We start from the raw sequence: 21,325 nt of genomic DNA on the forward strand, positions 1-21,325 counted from the left end.
ACATAATTTTGCTTCAATGAAATGAAAAGGAGGAGATTTGATTGTTAACTCAGTGGCCAATACAATAATTACAAATAACTATTGTAGACATGAAGATAAGATGAGCCCGTTCGTTAATTTATTCTCTAATTAGTATTTTTTTTTTTTTTGAATTGATCTAATTAGTTGCCATTGCGAGTAGGAGATTTTTTTTTGAATTGATATATGGGAAAACTTTTAACCGGAATTTGATTAATTGGATTTAATATCTTTCATGTCCTCTTGCTTCATAGAAGTTTCTTCCTCTTCTTCTGATGCCTATTAGCTGTTATTGCTCGTAAGATTTGTAGCTTTGATAATTTATATTCGTGAATGAAATCCTCTGGGTATCAAGAGTAATAGGATATAAAATCCACAGCTTTTCGAACAGTTTGTATGTTAACATAGTAAAAAAACTTATAAGCTATTAAACTATTACAATAATTAATAAATATCGACATATATGCTTGGCGATTTTTCTTGTATATTTGACGTGTCTTCTTTGAGGACCATATACAATGAAAAGAGCCAGACAATATGAGTCAGCTTACCTAATATATATAATACTCAAATGGGTTTAGATCATATCATCCACGTCCTATGACCACTGATTCATGTGCATCTCCTCCTTGATATTTCTGCATAAGAATCTGAACTGAGACTTTTGTTTTTTATTTGGAGCCTATGAGAATTTTGCAAAGCACCAACCCGTAACAGGCTTTCAGAATATTATACATTGACATATGGGGAAAGGCACAAAGATTATTAGGTTTGAACACATATAAAATCTTCTTATTCTTCTTTTCCATTTGAGGAGGAGGCCACAGTCAGAAATTTATTACTGAGAGGATGGATAATATATTGTAATGTTTGCTGATACATTGTAATGCTTAGGTTGATACATCGTAATGCTTGCTCCATTTTACCTAACATAAACTCCTGAGACTTTTTAATTCATCCCGGAAAAGAAGTGTTGAGAGAGTCTTTCACATGAGCCGATATTTTTTCCAGGTAGTACTGAATACTAAATAAGCCAAAATTTATCATAACAATCCAAAAGCAATAAATAATTCAAAATATACATCTCAATCTCTATATAAATATTCACATATCCATACTTCTATAAATGTTCACGACCCTCACAAAATAATAATAAATATATTTATGCTCAAAGAAAAGGAATTAAAGTTTAATTACTTGAGGAGACATCCTTCACTAAAAGTGATAATAAAGCCCAGTAATTCAATAGTGTAAAAGTAACACATCAACTTTTAGAGACATGTATGTATCAAATTATATGCTTACATAGACGTAAAGATAATATCAATCACATGCTCTCATAGAGCATCACACATCAAACAAGTGATAAAGAATTATTGATAATATCGCTAAGATATGCCCAACAAAACTAATGCATGACCAGTAGTCTATAGTCAACATACTAAGAACCTAATCATAAACACATACTTATATATCATAATTATGACTGCACAATTTTGCAAGATTATGAGCACCCCTAGTTCAAATGACTCTCTAATCCCATATCATCAATAGCTTTAGAGTTACGACTCAAACCTCACAACCATGATGACGTTTTCTATAACGGCATGTGTAACTTTTGCCTTAGTGTATCGCATTTTTTTGCCATTACGGAGCAAATTTGTCCTATCATATATCTTCGATAAACATAATCTTTCAAAATCTCTAAACTAATGTAGGAAAGTGGTATAGAAATATTAATTGTGGGTGAGTATAATAACCAATTAGTAGTTTCTCCGACTATTAACACTATATCCTAAAACCAATCAAAGTCCTTTTATTTCTCTTCTCATGGAGTCCTCTTGCTGTCAGTTCTTTGCCCGTAAGGAATACCTCATCGATAATTTGAAGCCAATAGGATGTCATAGGAGACGTAGACGTGCTTCACCGGGGTCAAATAGATTGGGATGGGAGTGGTGGTGCCTGAAGGTGTTTGGTGGTGATGGAAGGTGTGTGGTTATCTAGGAAGAGGGTAAGGGAAAAGTTGGCGATATGGGAATAGAAGGAAGTTGGGAGGTGTGGTGGTGAAGGAGGCATTTGGAATTAGATCGAGGGCATCCCAAGGTATGGTGAAGGGGTGTGTAGGGGATTTGTCCTCAACACTGCATTCACTTCCTTAACTTGATTGCTTATTAAACTAGTGCACTAATTTTTTCCTCTTATGATCTTGCCTACCTTTCATGTTAGATGCGAGAATTTTTTTTTATAATTGTTTAGTTAGAAGTTAAGGCTTGATATATGGGCAATGAGTGAGGTATAATATTTAAAGATTATTAAGTGTCTAATCTCCGTATTCTGCATTATGTCTGCTCATACCTAGTGTATAGTTTATTTGATTATACTCTTAAGACTTATAATCTAATGGCAGGTTACTGTAAAATCAATGAAGTTGTCGGTTAGCTCAAACCTAACAACATGGTGTTAGCGATAAGACTGGCGACTCTTAGTCTTGTTTAGGCCTTCCAGCCTCCCCATGGAGGTAGGGATGTTTGCTTCTCCTCCTAAGAATCCCTTGCCTGTCTCTTCTTTGCTTCCATCTCCATTGCCCCCGCTGGTGGTTGAACCAGCCCCTCCTTTGCCCCCTCTTGTGGTTGACCCTACCCTCCTCTCTCTTCTCTCGCACCTCACTCTCCCTTACCCCTTTACCTCGGAACCTCTGGTTTCTCTCCCCTTGTCGGTTCCCCCGGCTAATGAACCTCAATCTGCTACCCCGCCTTCTTAGGCTTGGTCCTCTACCACCAATCATATTATTTTCAATCCCAACTTATAGAACAGAGCATTTCGGAATGGCAATATGCTATGTTAGGCAAGTTCTTGTGTCGCCCCCTTCCCCTAAGCACCATCCCCTAGCTACTGCCAAACTTTGGAAAATCTTTCAGTTGGAAGCTTCTTTGCGTTTAATTTCAACAATAGTGAGGATATGATGAGGATCCTGCCCATTCATGGCAAGTCCTTAAACTTGTTTAAATGGAGGCCTGGAAAATCTCCTTCTTACATGTTTCAGATGTAGAACCATTTGGCCACATGTCATTGACTGCCCCCTCGCGATCCCTTTTGTTTACCCTACCCCTCAGTCTGCTGCCCTGCCTTCTTGGGCTCTCTTGGCTCATGGCCATGGCATGTGAATTAGTCTGAATTCCTTCATCTCCGACGTGCAGCTTCCTAAAATTCAATCTTCTACCACCGATCATGTTATTTTCAACCCCCAACTTGTAGAACAGAGCATTTCGAAATGACAATATGCTATGTTAGGCAAGTTTGGTAGTAGCTAGGGGCACGATGCTTAGGGGAAGGGGGCGATGCAAGAACTTTGGAAAACCTTTGAGTCATTTTGGATCATCGATCTAGTTGGAGGCTTCTTTGCCTTTAATTTCAACAATAGTGAGGATATGGTGAGGATCCTCACGAATTGCCCTTGGATGATTTATTAAACTTGTTTAAATGGAGGCCTAGATTTCGTGTCTTGTATGAGAACCTCAGTTTTGCTTCGATCTAGGTCCGCTTTATGGATATTCCTCTTGACTTTTGGAAGCGCCCTTTCCTGCTAGAGTTGGCCTGTCGAATTGGTAGAGCCTAGATGAGACCATAACCTCTCTTCAACGAGGCAAATTCCTCTTAAACATAATTATTGTATCTTATGAAAATCTCCTTCGTACATGTTTTAGATGTAGAACCATTGGCCACCATGTTGTTGACTGCCCCTCGTGGTCGCCCGAGATGCTCCCCAATTGCATTTTGTGGCTCCTGTGGTGATGGATGCTAATCCACCGCCCATGCTGCCCGAGCACCTTGATGGCGACAATCCCCCCAGCTCGAATCTTGTCGTTCTCTCCGCTACTAAGGTTGATGAGCAAATCACGCATGCGAAACAAGTCCCGACCCCTACGTGGGCGTGCCTCTAATTTTTCGAATGGCTCTCCTTCGCCTAATTTCAATGTGGGTCATACTGAGCAGTGAGCACCTCTACAACCACGTGTTGGCCCTATGGATGATCTAAATCAAGCGAAGACCTCACATCCAGGTCACCCATCCCTAGCGCCACCAGATGTTGCAACCTCACTCCATCCAACGGTCATCAATGCCCCTCCTTTATGCCTTTCTAAATCTCATACTGAAGCTAATGCTTCGTACTCTCCACTGGCCTCTTTGAGCCCAACGATCGCTCACTTTCACATTTCTAGTAACCACTTGCGCAACTACCTTTCTCTTTCTCAGGACTAACCCCTCTACCCCATCCAATCATCTCCTACCCCTGGCTCTTACTAGAGACCCTTGGCCCTATTTTGCCTCTTATGGAGTGGCAAAGTCTACGATATCTCCCTCAAGAAGGTTGTTCAGAAAAGTTCTTTGGAGCTCGGCCGGGCCAAAGCCCCTTCTAGAAAGGGAAAAATTAGTGATTGACTTAGCTATGGTCCAAATGGGGGCTCCAGCTACCGAACCTGATTTATATTAATTGTCTGGAATTGTAGAGGTGCAACAAAGGCCAGCACAAGGAATCAATGTAAAAAATTTATTAGGTTGTATCACCCCTTAATTAGTAGGTCTTTGACTGCATTTCGACTCGTGGTAAGGCTGGAAGGAATCTCGCATTAATATTCGAACCATTGTTAGATCGAATCAAGCTTTACACAATGACTAGTTGGGAAAGGAATAGCTCATAACTGGTATTTATGCTAGTAACTTTCCTTCTGTCCGTAATGATCTTTGGAAAGAACTTGGTATGGTTTCTGAACTTCATCTTCCCTGGAAGACTTTAATGTTGTGTTTCTAATTAACAAATGCATGGGATTTCCTCCCTCCCTTTATTTTGGCCCATGCGCTAGTTTCAACTTTTTACTATTGATGTTACGCTGGTTGATCTTGGGTTTATTAGCTCAGAATTTGTTTGGTGCAGTAGCTAGAAGGAGGCGTCAGTTGGATCGAGCTTTGGCCAATCCTTAGTGGTTGGCCATGTTCCCTTAGAGCCGGGTTCACCATCTAGCTCAGACTGGGTCTGATCATGCCCCTCAAGGTCCCTTACCTTGAGCAGAAATCATAAAATTTGTCATCTAATGTTTGCAGATGACTTGCTGATCATTACTAGAGCCAACCAGGCCAATCTTACTATCATTGATCACACTATGAATACCTATATCTCTTACCAATCAGAGATTAGTATGTTGAATTCTAAATTTTACCTCAATTCTTGGGCCACCCCCCATATGTCCAGATCCATTTTGAATATCCCTTTTAATTATTTGGGTATCAATATCTCTCCTACCAAATTGCATATCTTGGATTGCACTGATTAAATTGATCGAGCCAAATCTAGACTTTCTAATTGGAAGATATCATCCCTCTCCTTTGCTAATTGGAACATCCTACCGTTATCCCTCTTTCAATCACTAATTCCTTGGCTAAAATTACTATGAATTTTCTATGAATAAGCAGTCCATGCATCATGTTAGCTGGGATATTATTACTCAGCCTAAGGCCAATGGGGTTCTTGGCATCCGATCCTCTTAATCCTTAAGAGAGGCTAGGTTGGCCCTTATTGCCCCTAAAGCCTTTGTGCTACTCTAGAGCGACAGACCCTTATGGGTTGATTTCATGAATTTAAAGTATGGTAGCTTTCATTTGTGGAGTACTCCTACCTACCCATAAGAACTGCTCTCCCATCTTTAAACATCTCTTTTCCCTCAGGGATGGGTTTAAAAAAGTGGCAATGACAAACTAATTCCCATTCTACATGACAAACTAATTCCCATTCTGCATGACCATTGGCTTTTTAATATGCCACTGGCCCTTAAGCCAACCTATATTAACATGCATGTTCATATCAGAAAGAAGTCGGTCGCTAGGCTTATCTCTCACCATTATTGGAACAATAATTGGATTCTTGATTGGTTTGGCCCGGATCTTGCTGAAACTATTTTTGCGATCATCCCCTCTGGGACTATTCGCACTAAAACTGTGATTTCTTCAGGCCGAGACTTTCGAGCTTTGATCGGCCTGAACCAGGCCTTATCTATTGCCTCTCGCATTAAGCTGAGCATGTCTTCATGGTTTGCCCTCACTTAATTAGAATCTGGGATGTTGTTATGACTTATTTTCGCTCTACTTTTTCTTTTTCTAAGACTTGACTTACCGGGGATTGGTTGGAGGATGGCATTGCCATTCAATCCCAACTTAAGCAATTGCCTAAGTCGATACCTAATACTCTGGCAAATTTGGAAAGCTAGAAATTCAATATGTTTTTCCAATTCTCCCATTCCTAATCAAATTATCTTTCACAACATCCTCTCTATGATTAGGTTCCACCCATCATCAATCCTTCGAGCTGTTCTGACCTCCGGTTGGTTAGATGGACCCCATGCTGGTGGGCTGGCCCATGCTCAACCCTAATGACACTTTTGGCCCGGCTACTAGCTGTGAGGGTTCGAGCTTTCTTATCCGTGGGACTAATGGGTCTATTTTGGCTAAAGGTGCACAATCGGTCTCCTATAAAGATGCTCCGAAAGCGAAAGTGATTGGCCTTCTATTTGGTCTCCAACATGCCAGCAACCTTCAGATTGCTAATCTCTAGATTGAATGCGACTCTCAAGTTTTGATCCAGATCCTCAAAAACACGCACTATACCCCTTGGCGCCTCTTGGCGCAAATAAGAAACTGTCAATCCTTATTCAACATTTTTCTAACCTACAAATTCACCATATCTTTTGTGAAACTAATCAACGGTCTGTCTTGCTACTACAGTAGCACCAATCATGTTCGGGCAATGAAGCTTACACTCATTCACATTAGTTCATCCTACTATGCCCTGGGCCTTTTGCTCTTCTAACAACAATGGTGGCGGTCTTTGCAAAATCAAATCTTTCTTTTTTTTGTTTGGGATGGCTCTGCCCCTCTAGCTATTCTAATTTACTTGCCACAGATATGTCTGGGCTGCTCCTTTTGCGTTGCTTGGCGCTATATCTTTTTGTTGGGTGCTTCCCCATTAATTTACAAAACAAAACAATTAGCAGGTTACTAACATATATTGTGCACTCTACTATCCTATAGCAGCCAATAGAAATCTATTAAAATTACGGAAAAGACAAAAAGTACATCTTGTTCCATTTAATTAAGAAGAAATTATTAATACAACCCTTATCAGGTACATCTTAGGCATTATCATATGGATATTTTGATTCATTCAAATGTTTTGAGCTTTATTTGCAGCTTGTGAAACTAGCTTTATATCTTGAAATATTCGGTTGAGTAATGTAGCTAATCTCACACCAGCTTGAGCAATTCTTTTCTCAACAATTGGAAGTCGAGAGAAGAAATAATCATCTGCAGATTAACAAGTAAGCCACATTCTCATGACAAAAAAGTTATAAGCTATTCTTTTGAAATTTTGTTAGAATAATTACCTTGCAAAGTGAAGCCTTGATCAACATCCTTGTATGCATAATCACAAGCTAGTTGTATGCTCTCTGCTGCATACTTGTAATAGTTTTGCAACCTTTTTAGTTTCTAAAAAACTGTTGTGAAATTAATGGATTACATAGATCGCTAATGATGTAAAAGATTATTGATTAATTGTGCAATTTAAGTCATCCACATATATAGAAATCTGCTTGTGATGATCTTACGTATCAACGCAAGTGATTGATTTGCCACGGCATGCCTCCCACTGGGCTTATTTCATCGACCAGTCATTCTAGAAAGAAAGAACGTAAGAAAGATTAGACAAAATTTTGATCAAAGCCTAATCTAGAATATAATCATTACTATTTTTTTTTAAGAAAAAGAATTCTTATTATTAGGTTACAATGTTTACCAAAGAAAGATTTTGACCTTTTAAATTATTAAAATATCCTTGCAAAATTTCTAGTCGTGACCCATCCTTTTTAAGCAATAACCTATTCTAAATCTTTTTCTAGTTCTTATATTGAGTTTAGCTAATTATTTATCTTACATTTATTTTTTAATCTTAGCATCTATGTTTTATCTATCATGAGTCACCCTATTCTACAACCGACATCCACCATCCCATAGTCATCTACCACCCTCTGATGATCGCCGCAGATATAAGCTCAATATGGTGAATTGAATCCGACCCACTATATGATTCTACTCTTATAAATATGAGATGTCATGAGTTATTTATCATCGTTGAATGAATATCAAGTTCAACTAATTATCTGTCTTGCATTTATCTTTTAATTTTAGCCGTCTATTTTTCTAGGAGTAGATCTAGCATAAAAATCCTAACTTCACCTCTAAACCCTAACAACCACCTTCCTACACGAGCCACCTTATCCTACAGTTGACCTCCACCATCCCACGACCGTCTCAACTCGACACTGACCTTCCTTCACCCTTTTGGCCATTAATTTTGCTCTGATCTCCAAATCCACTCAAATCAGAGATAAAATAACCCTAACACGTGAGGCCATCCTCTACTAAAATTTTATAATTTTTCTATGAACATATTGTTCTAAATCAGATTCATAATAATATTTCCTAAAAATTTAACTATCTCATCCGCATTTTCTCTCTTAAAAGAAAGCATTGGGATTTTCCTAGGTTAGCTAGTATATCTCCACAACCAAAGGGGAGAACACTTATACTGGAGGATGTTGATGAGAGTTGCAGAATCAGATTCAATTTGGAGGTGGGGATATTGTGATGACAAACAAAGATGAGCAAGAACTTGAGAGCTTCGACGTGTGGCCTTACCTTTAGCATCGACCCAATACCATCTTGACATGAGGGGTCTTAGAAGAAGCCCCATCTAGGTTGATCTTGGAGCAGGCGGCTTGGGGCGAGGGGGAGAGGGAGCATCTAACGAGTTGCTGCCTACTAGAGCAAGGCTTTGGGCCAGCGATTTAGAGGCATTGAAGATTTCAAGAGCTATTAGCCTAATTGTTTTGTGAAATATTTGCGAGAAGGTAGGGCCTATTGGTGTTAGCTTGGGATTGGGTGTATTTTGGGGGGTTATCTAGCCATTGCGTTTCTCGATGGGTAAGGTGTTGAAGGATTCTATCAGATTGATAGGGATAGAAACAAGCATTGGGCCCTGATTTGTTGTGGATGTATTCACAACAATGTTTAGAAGCTTGGGGTTAGAGGTTTTCTTAGGTTTGGCAATCAAGGGGACATATGGCATGGTGGAGTTTTCTTATGTGGGTGTAGGTAAGAGTGGAGTTGACAACGTTGTATCGATAGTGGGGATTGGTCCGTCTTGTCCCATCTAGAGCATCCCCTTGGACCGGCGAGCCAACTCTTAAGACAAGCTTTTGAGCCGTCGATGATGAGAGGTACTCTAGAGGCAAGCCGTGAAATTGCACCCAGAAGTTGCATCGATCGAAGCATTAATAGTCCGCTGGAGTATCTGAGGTGAAGACATTGAGTACAAAGAGGTCTCTGCTGTAGGACCATGGTGAGCCCAGCCATGTTCTCCATTTGTCTTCTTCATTCTCAAACACTAACAAAAAGACACTTTTACTTGCTTCTATGAACTCACACTGAGTTGGACAAGTTCCAAGCCTTAAAGAGCAATGTCTTAAGCCCATTGGCGTTGATAGGTCGGTCACTTATTAACTTCCCCACTAGGCATAGTTTAGGCTTGCGGTTGGAAAGGGGGTTCTCTTCTTTCAGAGGTATATTGTCCTCCATTTTTCTATATGAGAGGAGAGTAGCGAACTTTTTTAGGAGTTTATTGTCAAATAGGGCCATTGAGGGGAGGGAGGCTGTCACTAGGTGAGAACTTTTAGCGTCGTCATCTTGGTTCAAAAGGGAAATGTGAGTAAAGAGAGTAACAGTTGCAAGGGGGGAGGAGAAGCAGTGGAAAGGGGAGAGGTATGAGAGGTATGGGAGGGGAGGAAAGAGTATCAGAAAAAAAAAAAAAAAAAAAAGAGGGAAGGAGCATGAGCTCAAGGGGGGAGGCAAACAAGATGACGATCACCCCGAGCGAGATGTGACCCATGATGAGTTTGAAGCCCTGTACATAGACTTGCCAATAGAACGGGACCTAGTTTGCTTGACGGACGCGTCATGGAGAGGAACGGACTGTGAGGGCATAGGTGTAGTAATTTACGAGTATAGGGGCAAATTCCACTAGGCCAAATCTTCCCTACTTTTTGCAATGTCTAAAGTAGATGAGCTGCAACCATAGCGAGAGGAAAGTGTGGATTTAGTCGGACTGCCAACAATATAACTAATAAGAGCTAATCACCCCTGACAAGTCTCACATCTACGTTACATGAAGTAAGCGTAAGATTCACTAGTAGGGAAAACAACCTCCAGAACTATTACTTGGCTGAGTTGGCTTTTCAAAATAATGTATGCAAGTTTGGTCTAGAGTCCCCCGGAGTGGGGTGTAACGAATTCTAATTAAACGGAGATTGGTCTACAAACTAGTCAGAAAAAAAAGGATAACTAATAATCTGTAAAGAATTCGTAGAGAACCTCTTAATATCTTCTTATATTGGGTAGATATTGAAGATATCAATAAGAATGAATTTGAAAAATAATAAGGAAAGTATCTCACCAAAGGTCATAGATTTTATTGGCAATTCAACTGAAGATCACATTGATCTTATGGGATTTATTTGACAGCAATTAGAATCCCTTACTTGTGGGACACGTTAAAACTCTCTCCATATATACAACAACGTAGCATAGACAATAAATTTCTATCCTTACATTTATTTTAGTGGATATCACACGAAATATATTACTCTGGTCATTTTCTGATAAGAAAAGAGTGGAAATTGACTTTCGAAAAGTATTCAGAAAGCGGGAGAATTAGGAAACTCACAGTTATATTCAGTTTAATAGACTCTATCATGGCATTGTGGTCGTCATTGTAGAAATCACGCATTGCAGTCTCTATGATATTCACATCCCATACCTTGTCACATGAAATTAATAGATGTTAGTTCTTCTTTCTACCATATGATAAGAATATATATATATATATATATATATATATATATATATATATATATATATATATATATATATATAGATATATATATGAGTCATTAAACATGAGTAATATAAAAAGTCGCCCAATTACGTACATGGTGAAGGTTGGTCTTTCTTCGATACCAATGCACGACTATTGTGTTACCACCTTCATCATCCTCAAAGCCAACATGAAGGGGTTGGTGGACATCTCCCATGAAGTGGGCAAGGAACATTAAACTCTCAGACAAGTTATCTAAGATGACCAGAGGAAGAAAGTAGTATGAATAGTCGAAAAGATCAAGTGTATATAGTTACTTGGATCTAAGAGAGGCTTTTTTTTTTAATCTTACATTCACTTGATGGATCTCCATAGGTCTGGAGCTGTTTGGTGTAATTGTTTATTGCTCCAGCTACACACATATCTTGCACACCCTTGGAATTGTGACAATCCCCTAAACAAGTATGAGAGTAGACATTAAATGTGGATAAGATAAACAAAGGGTTAAATAAAAATCCTTTTACCTAAGTGAATTTTGATTTATATCACTATGTGAAACAAAAAAAAATATGCCCTCGGAGATGAATCTATCAATGCTCTTATTATAAAGAAAGTACAAAATATAAAGAAATACAGAAGCAAACTAAAAAAATAAAGAATTTTATGTGGAAAACCCTAAAAATGAGTAAAAAAAACTACGAATTAAAAAAATTAATTATTAAAATTTATAGCAGTTAGAAAACCTTACACATCATCTGTCGATCTCTATAACTTAATTTGTAACAATTTTGCTTGCTAGACCCGCAATGCAAAGCTTTCCATAATCGGTCATTTTGTGATCTTAGTAATCCTAAAGGTTAATCATTCTATCTCAGTGACCCGTTAAACATAATTCTTCTAAATCTAATATAGATATATTAAGTCGAGAGCAATTCAACATGTTCCATTCAAAACTAAGAGGTGATCTCTAATAGTCTTTAAAAGATAATCAAAAGAGATAATAGATAATTACTAGCGTTGCATTTTGTTAACCCTTAAATAACTCTTTCTGACAAGATAAAAGATCTCACGAAATCCTCTAATCAATTGAAGATTCATGACTTGTTCAAAGTAGATTACATTCGAATGCCCTAACTTAAAATCTAAATTTCAACATTTGAATATGTTTTTGAACTTTAATTTGAATGCATGCAACTCAAAAAATATGCTCTTTATTTGCAAAGGTTCCAAGTTGTAGTCCAACACATTGTGAATGCCTTGCAAATTATTTAGAATATTTTGAAACACATTACAAATTATATAAAAAACCTTACACTATGTCTTCGTTGAACTTTTGACTATGTTGTAATTGTTAGATTCTGGTCCAAATAATGGTGTTGGTGCTTTTCCTTTTTCTTCGAAATTGTTATAAGTTTTAATGAAATCACTTTATCTAGCCCTCTGATTTTTTTTTTCTTTTTCGTGTGGATATTGTTGGCGATAACAATCTGATTCCAAAAAATCCGATCAAAATAAACTTACAAATTTCAGAATAGTCGATAGTCGACGAGTCTAGTGTTGGACACTATCTCCTTAAGACCAATTCACCCTCCACCGATTGCTTCTGGAACAGTGGTCAGAAACTAATTCAAAACCCGTAAAATTGGACTTTGACCCGTGCGTGCGTGCGAACCGAACCGAGCCGAGCCGGGCCGGGCGGCGCGCGTGTGTGTTATAGGTTGCATAGTAACCTTTACCCACAAAGTAGGTACCCCTTTTGGGGCCCAAAGCCCATAGGAAGTTTGTTGCTTATATACCATACTAACATTTCTCAAATATCCAATATGGTACTAAACTTACTTTCCTTTATTTCCCATTGCCATGATACCCACTTTAGAGCCAATTATCATTCACTTCTCTTCATGAATTTGATTAAGTGAATATATGACAATAAAGTATGCTTTGAGCTAAATTGATTCCACCATTAAACGATTATAAATAATGTGTGGGCCCCACTTAAAACTTAGCTCAAAATTAATAAAATATTCATGTCAAAATCATGAAATTACCAACAGATATAACTAAGCTACCCTAAACTCTCTCTGAATTAATACATATTTATTAACAGAAGCATTAAGTAATTTTTGCCCTCTATTGACGACCTTTGTGGTTGTATTATAGTCAAAAAATTCAAGGGGACATAGTGATACATCAAACAAAGTTTTTGAGGGTAACATCGAAATAAGTTTGTCCAAACTACCAGAGATAAAATATACCTGAACCCAAACAATATCAAATCTTTTGAAGCCCTCTTGCTTTACACAAAATTGGTCAACTAAGATAACTAGGCTACCATGTTGGCCAGTTGTAGGTGGTGATGTAAACAAATTTAGCAGTTAGTCTTGCTAAGCTGTTGGCCTAATGATCGACTTGGTAAAAGGGAGCCAAGAAGAGCTTGCCATTAATTCTACTATCACAAGGCTTGCTCTTTCAATGCATCACTCCACATAGGGGAAAGAATTAATTCCCCATTGGATATAATTTATAGTTCAATTAAGATGTCTTAAGTTGTCACTATATCTTTTATAAAAAGAATGACTTGGCGTACAAGCTGATGGAATTGTGTGTGACTCCATTTTTCTAATAGAGCTCTGTGTCATGAGAGGGATCCAGGACCTAACTAGTTTCTAAATGCTTTCTAAATTAAAGCTCGACTATGACAAAGTCAAAAACTCTGGATCTCAGTCATCAAATGCTCAATTGATCCAAAAATAATAGGATTATATGACCATATATTACTATCTCTCACATCTTTGCAAGAATTATTGATTTGGAACAACAATGCACCAAGTATAATGCAATATTTAAGGGATAAGGTATATGGCTTACTTGAATAGTCGAAGTTGCATACTCCTGGAGTATTGATATAATGAAGAGGGCCAGACCACCGGTACCGGAACCGGACCTCGTCGGCCCACGAGCACACCGCTGCTAGGTCCCCTCCAGCGGAAGCCGGTAAGAGGCCTAACACTGCTTTTGAAGCTTTCCTCGTTAGGTATTGCTGCAAATTATATATCAAAAGTTAGCATTTGGAAGCTTGTAATTTGTACAATGGACTGCTATATATATATATATATATATATATATATATGAAGGAAATTAAAGAGAGTTGTCTAAGTTACCTGTGCAATCTTGCACACCATGAAGTGGCCCTCCTTGCCCCAAGCATCTGAGCGTGGAGCTCCTGCTATCATGGAAAGAAGAATAATATGGAGAAACAGTAGCAAAGCCATTCCCCCCTGATGCTCTATCACACTTCTTTTCTATCTTCTGTAGCCATTTCTATACATATGGGTGTTCACGTTACGTTACTCTTCCTTTTTTATTTCTAAGGTTATATATGACTTGAAGCAACCAACTACGTTATGGATAGACAGCAAGGAGCGTAGAATATTCTCCACTAAAGAACGTTTTTATTTACGAGAGACGAAGTCTCACGAAGGCCAAATTTTTAGACTCCTCTACTATAACGATTCATAGAAGCAGTTACACTCCTTTTGAGCCTTCAAACTATTTGACCTTATAGTAAATTGCAATGATTTAGGTTGATAAGGAGTATAAAGTTCTAGTGTTTCAATCAAATTAAAAAAATTACTTTACTTAGCTCTGGATTCCTAGACCATTCAGATAGTTCGACCATGGAATTTATTTGTTTTGATATTTTCGGAGTGCAAGTTGTGTGGCTTGCTATAATTGATTCTACTGATAATACATTGAAATGGAGAAGTCCCTTAGAGAAGGTCTTGCTAATCCTTTATAAGTTCAAGTTGGTTAATTAGTAATATATCATAACTACACAGTAGACAATTTTTTTAATAGATTGGTGATTGGTTGAAGAGTGTTACGAACAAGATTTAGATCGATCCGAAAGTAAAAAAAAAAAAATTATAAAATTTTTAATATAGCCTCATGAGTTAGGGTTCTAATGATTTTAATTTTACCTAAATTAGAGATCGGGATGAAAAAATATAAATAAAATCGGAGATCGGAATGAAAAAATATAAATAAAATAATAGAGTAAGATCATAATAGAACAGAATGATAATGCAAGAGTGGTAGACAGCCAAGAGTGATGGTTGATAGTTTTAGAGTATGATGACTAAGATTTAAAAACTTGGAAGAGTTCTATAGTTACAATCTACTTCTAAAAAGACAATCTAACGATTATAGTAAAAAATAAGAACGAAAAAAATAATTTAGCTAAACTCAAATTTATTCTATAATTTTAATCAAAACATGTCTAGTTATATTTATAGGAGTAAAAATCACAGTGAATTAGATTCATATGCAGATTATCCGATTTATTTAAAATTTAAAACAATACGATAAACTAACTAACTTCACTCTACTTAACTCATATGATTGTAGCAAGTAACCAATCTTGGATAAATCTCTTTATCCAAACAAATGGACTTCTCCTCATCCTAGCTAAGAGCATATTCCCTAATAAAAAAACATATCTTATTAGCATATGCTTAGTGTCAAGGCTATACTCTACATCAAGGTTTTCTTAATACTTGAATGCTCCCGTTCATTAATTAACTTTAAGAAAACTATGGACGATTGTAAAATAGGTGGGCACTATGGTAGAAGAAGAATGCCATTGTGTAGTGCATAGTGCCAATGTGTAGTGCATCGTGGCAACTCTTAAATCTCTAATGCAGTGGCAGAAGTATAATATTTTTGAAAAGAGACCAAAGTTATCAAGTCATATACATAAAATTAAGCAAAAACTAAATGATATATATTTTTTGCAAAGTTTTTGTAAAAGTCAAAACCCTGATAATATTTTTGCATTAAAAAATAAAAAAAATATTATAATGATCATTGCAATCTTCAAACTATCATAATTAGCACTAAAATTATTGGGATCTTCGCCGATACGATTCTTGTTAGTTAAATCAACAAATCAGAATAGAAATACAACTTAAATTTAAAGAAGTATTAACTATTATATATTTTTGTTAATTTTAACAATCATTGGTTAAGAATATTCTATGATATTTTGTCAAAAATTAACTATTTACAAAGTGAAAATTGTAGGAACAATTATAGTATTTTAATAAATGTAATGGCAACTGTAAAATTTTCCAATGCAATTAACGAAAATTCTAATTTTATTATGAAAAACAACATGCTTTTTTTTTGTTTTATTACTTACAAAAATAATTTCTCTGCGAACTTTAGTATGTTTCTTTCATCTTATTCTTTTTCTCACTTATACATTTTAAAACTATAATATGAAAGACAAAATAATTAAAATTTAGTAGTTTTCCACAAATACTAAAATTAAATTATATGATGAAACTAACTCGTAAAAAAGAGGAAACATTTGTGGCTGCTGGGATTCGAGCCCAGGTCTCCACGGCCACAACGTGGAATTCTAACCACTAAACTACAGCCACATTTATGAACATGAAAATTATAAATTAGAACTAATTCTTGAAAACTAAGATTTTATTATCCAAAATTGAGAACAAAATATGTCGCATTTGTCCTCGCTTCAGCTTGTCTATGCACTCTATGCACACACATACATCCACATTCACATACGGAAATAGTAGACGAGTATCATTTCCATACACCTCATCATCCTCCATTTCATGTTGATTTATGGCTTATTTCTTCACAACAAGGACAGGGCACTTTGCATTATTCGTACAGTAATTGCTGATGCTCCCTAGAAGAATCCTATTTCATCAAAATATAATAAGCATCAATGGTGATACAAAGAGTTCTATACGACCTTTGCAAACATATATATATATATATATATATATATATATATATATATATATATATATATATATATATATATATATATATATATATATGTGTGTATATTATACTAGTTAATTGCCGTAACAGGTGACATTAGCAAACAATTCTAACCTTCTTAAGACTCCTTTTCCATGGGTGCCAACAATGAGCAAATTGATCTTATGCTTTTCGATTGCTGAACATATTGCTTCTTTGGGATCTCCAACTTCCGTGTAGGTTTCTGGAACAACCTGTCATGCAATCGACACAGAAATATTTGTCCAGTTAGCACTAAATAAGGATACATTCAAATTAAGTCTCAAAACATATTTAATATCCCTACACCATTTTTGCAGCAAATTTTCTTGGCACGTTCTAACAGTGCCAATGAGACCTTCTTTTGATGTTCTTGCAAAGAGGGAACCAACTCAGGAGCTGCAGTTTTATATCATCAGCATACCCATTAAACATCTTGAGAATTATACAACAAGTGCACAAACTGCATGACATGCTCATCGAGATTGAAGGAATATATAAAGAGAGAAAGGAGACTAAGAGGGATTAGTAGCCAACCACCTGTTGCAACGAATATATACTTAGTAACAGGTGGGCATGCTGCCGAAGCAGAGACGTGACTCGGCGTGGGAAAACGCTGCACGTTGAGCAGAACGAGCAGTGCATCGCTGCTGAGGTTGTCGAGAGCCCACTCCAATGCGTGGTAGCTGCACTCGCTCTCGTCTATGGCAACCATCACTCTCCTCCTCCGCTTCCCATCTTCAGTACTCGAATCTCCCATCTCTTTACGCCCAAGTAGAGGATTCAACACGAGAAAGAGTTGAGATTTCCTGCTGCAAATTGTAAAAGTGCAATGTTATATCTCTGGCTTATTTGATAAGAAGCAGATTGGTGGAGGTGATTTAAATCGAATATGAACTATGATACGTGTCGCTATGAACTGTTGAGAAATCTGAAACCATGCAGAGAAGCATACGTGGTGCTTCAAGAGAGCTGTCTTGTGACACGCCAATGTGTGCGAAGAATTCGAAGTTATCCATTTCACACTGGAATTGATGTGCAAAACGACAATTTGTTCAAATTAATGGTATCTTATTAACATCGCGATTAATGATATAAGTGATAATATTGTTAAATATGACCAGTCTTTAATTTAATTTAATTTTTTTCATTTTGAGAACTATTGGATCTTCATTTTTGAACGATTTCAGTAATAACTTCTTATTAATGAAACATATAAATTGCATTGTTCCACATAACCTTTCAATTTCTTATTCACACTATCAACTAGGCAATAGAAGAAGCCCCAAAGTCTAACCAAAATTTTCGCTTGATAGGTTTTGAGAAAATGAATTAGAAGTAACAAAACCTGGTATACATGGAACTTCGGAGTGGTGCCCTCTCTTTCTATATCTAAACAATCTAGCTAAATTATTTGTACAACATTATGTATTATTTAACAGATATATTGATGATATTATGATATACAAGTTGGAATAAAATAAAATAAATTTTTTACACTTAGCTATACTAAGCAACACTATAAAGAATTTATGTCCTTCATATAGTACACAAGTTTATTATACTATATTTATATCTTAATTGTTATCTCCTTTTTTTGATAGCTAATACAAAGCCAAGCACGCACTTAGGGTTTATGAATTTATGTCCTTCATATATGAGCATAGTTATGACACAGCTGACTAGATAGTTGATTAAGGCATATGGTTCCACACATAGATAACCACCTATTATTCTTTGTTTAAAATTTATTTCATGTAATTCTATATTTGTGCATCTATATATCTTAACTTGTTATAGCATTAAAGTTTAATTTGTTTTCTCTTATCGATCCTGTTTTGTGTCATTTAGCCACTAAAAGCCCGTAGGCATGTCATTCATCAGCTAGCAGATCATGTTAGAATTTTATATTGGTAATTCATGTACAAAAGAGATATCTGATTGTATTTAAAATATTTTGTATGAGAATGACTATAAAAGTCTTGCATTATTTTTGAGATATTTTATAAGAATTGGAATAAGTTAAAGATACCTTCTAAGGTGTTCGAATACTTTTACAATGTTTAAGATAATATAAAAATTATCTTTTAAGTGTTCAAACGGTGTCATAACAATTGAAATAGTATAAAATATACTCATGAATGTTGGAATAACCACTCTATGTTCAATCGACCATTTGAACAAACCCTCAAGCATTCAAATGCTATTTGCAAGGAGCATAAAATTGCAGGGCATTCAAACAACTTTCGAACATTTGACCATTTGTTCATCTTTTAATAATATATCTGTTATGATCCGACCACATGGATCGAGTTAGCCGAGTTAGTCGAGTTAAGTTAAGTTAGATTTTCTTATTATCTTTAATTTTAAATTAAAATAGATAATACGTATGTGAATCCATTCTGCTAATATATTATTCCTATAAATAAGAGTAGTCATGAATTAATTATCATCGTGGAATAAATATTGAGTTTAATTATTTTCTATTTGAGCATTTACTATTTAATTGTAGCCATTAGATCATCTTTATCTTCGTAGGAGTAAATCTTAACCTTAGATCCCTTCTAAGTTTCGAACCTAGTCACTATCTTCCTCCACGAGCTATCCACGACCATTGCAACATCAAATATTACAAATATATTTGGTTTTGAACTTCTATGATTGTTTTATTTTTAACTTTTCACCCTGATCTTGGATTCACAAAAAACTAGAGCCCAAAGATTCCTAACTAACGAGACTACTACATAAAAGTCATAATTTTTATACAAATAGATCGGTCCAAATCTGGTTCATATGAGTCGTATCAAAAGCATCATTCCTTGGTCGATGGTTAACACCAAATTAAGGAAGACGAACGACGAAGGAGCAACCATGGAGGATCGAAAACTCATCTTCGTTCCTATGGAAGTTTCTCTGGTGCCATCACCACCACCAACACCCACCATTGACTAAACAGTTGTGTTAGCGAAGGCATTGATAGAGTCTATGGACTTAGTGAAAGAATTATTGAAAGAGAACACCGAAAAGATTGAACTTGACAGCAACTATCCTGACACGACACCAACTTCTTGCATTGCCAGTGCTGTTGACCATGATGGAGCCAACCTCTCACGACAAGAAAGTCCAAACCGTGAGGGAGGAGGAGAATTGCTAGCCCAAACCACCGCAACCACTCCTCCTCTAGTAGTGACGGAGCTCCCTCCACCCTTATAGACCCATCCCGACGGAGCAGCCATAAGCAATGGTTCTTGAGTCATTGTTCCTACCCGCGATGGAAACTAGGGCCTAAAACCCTAGTTTTTCATCGGCGGTAATCTAGGCACTTTCAATCTAAGCCACCACTATTAGCACCTTTCTTGAACCACCCGCACTCGATCTATGACCACCGCTTATGCCAGCGGTGGCTAGAAAACCATAGCTCATGGCCATGAGGCTAGCCATTTTGCAATCAAGGTGGCCATAGCTGGACTGTCCAACCTGATTGCCATCCTATGATGGTCGTTGAAGCCACCGACAATAATCACGTGGTCAAGCCCGATAGCCATGCTCGCAGTGATATCTCCCAAGCCAAGCCACGTTGAGGTGGTTTTCGCCGACCTCTCTACAGCCATGGCTCCACTATATTAGGGCCATGACCACCAGTCGCAGCCACCGGGGGCCGGTGTATCCATTGATGATGCGCGATAGCCGTCGCTGCAGGACAACGATACCAAACACACTTTTTGGCTTCCAACCTCGCTTATCGCCGCTCCACCTCCGAAGGACCTACCGGACGTCGACTACCACCTACCAGCAACCTTAGATAGCCACCACTGTCGCCCAAGTAACTTATGGCAGTGCTCCTAAGACAAAAAATTCACGTATTTTGAAGCATGCTGAATTTTTGCGAACCACCACTAATTAGTTAGGAACCAATGAGCATGACCATGAGCCCAAGTACGAACCTGAGGACAACTGGTGAAACAACCAAATGGGCTCGCATTAGCTGACTAAACTAGACTAGCATGAAGCTCTAGCGTGACGCGAGTTAGGTTGGGTGGATTTTTACTAGTCACTTTAAAGACAACGTGTTGGAAGCATAGTGAATTATTATAATCCGACCATGTGGGTCTAGTCAGTCGAACCGAGTCGAGTTAGTCTAATTTTCTTATTGTCTTTAATTTTGAATTAAAGCGAATAATTCGCATATGAATTCAATCTGTTAGGACTCTACTCCTATAAATAGAAGTGTTTATAAGCTAATTATCATCGTGGATCGAATATTGAGTTTAGTTATTTTCTATTTGAGTATTTATAGTTCTATCGCAGCCGTTAAATTATTTTTATTTTTATAGGAATAGATCTTAACTCTAGATCCCTTCTAAGTTCCAAACCTTATCTACCATCTTTCTACACAAGCCACTATATATTATTCACCACCAACTTTGGCTCTCCCTAACCATCCAACGACCGCCGCAATATCAAATAATTACTAATTTATTCAGTTTCAACATT

The 21,325-nt window shown here is 37.1% G+C and overlaps 1 protein-coding gene, 1 non-coding gene and 1 pseudogene across 2 annotated transcripts; all 3 read right to left on the minus strand.

Annotated features, from left to right (window-relative positions):
• Positions 1-7,095: 7,095 nt before the first annotated feature.
• Positions 7,096-14,315, minus strand: LOC140798723 (endonuclease 2-like; annotated as a pseudogene).
• A 2,053-nt stretch (positions 14,316-16,368) lies between these two features.
• TRNAH-GUG (transfer RNA histidin (anticodon GUG)) lies at positions 16,369-16,440 on the minus strand. Its single transcript has one exon. It is a non-coding gene; the product is annotated as a tRNA-His (tRNA).
• An 86-nt stretch (positions 16,441-16,526) lies between these two features.
• Positions 16,527-17,546, minus strand: LOC140792961 (universal stress protein A-like protein). Its single transcript, XM_073144269.1, has 4 exons — positions 17,372-17,546; positions 17,139-17,230; positions 16,928-17,046; positions 16,527-16,726 (listed from the first exon to the last, which is right to left on the minus strand). Exons 1-4 carry the CDS (start codon positions 17,544-17,546, stop codon positions 16,654-16,656), a joined length of 459 nt encoding a protein of 152 aa, XP_073000370.1. The 3' UTR covers positions 16,527-16,653.
• Between the last annotated feature and the right edge of the window lie 3,779 nt (positions 17,547-21,325).

The sequence above is a fragment of the Typha latifolia genome, chromosome 1 (assembly GCF_019914945.1).
Source record: "Typha latifolia isolate L0001 chromosome 1, TyphaL0001v2, whole genome shotgun sequence".
Taxonomy (NCBI): domain Eukaryota; kingdom Viridiplantae; phylum Streptophyta; class Magnoliopsida; order Poales; family Typhaceae; genus Typha; species Typha latifolia.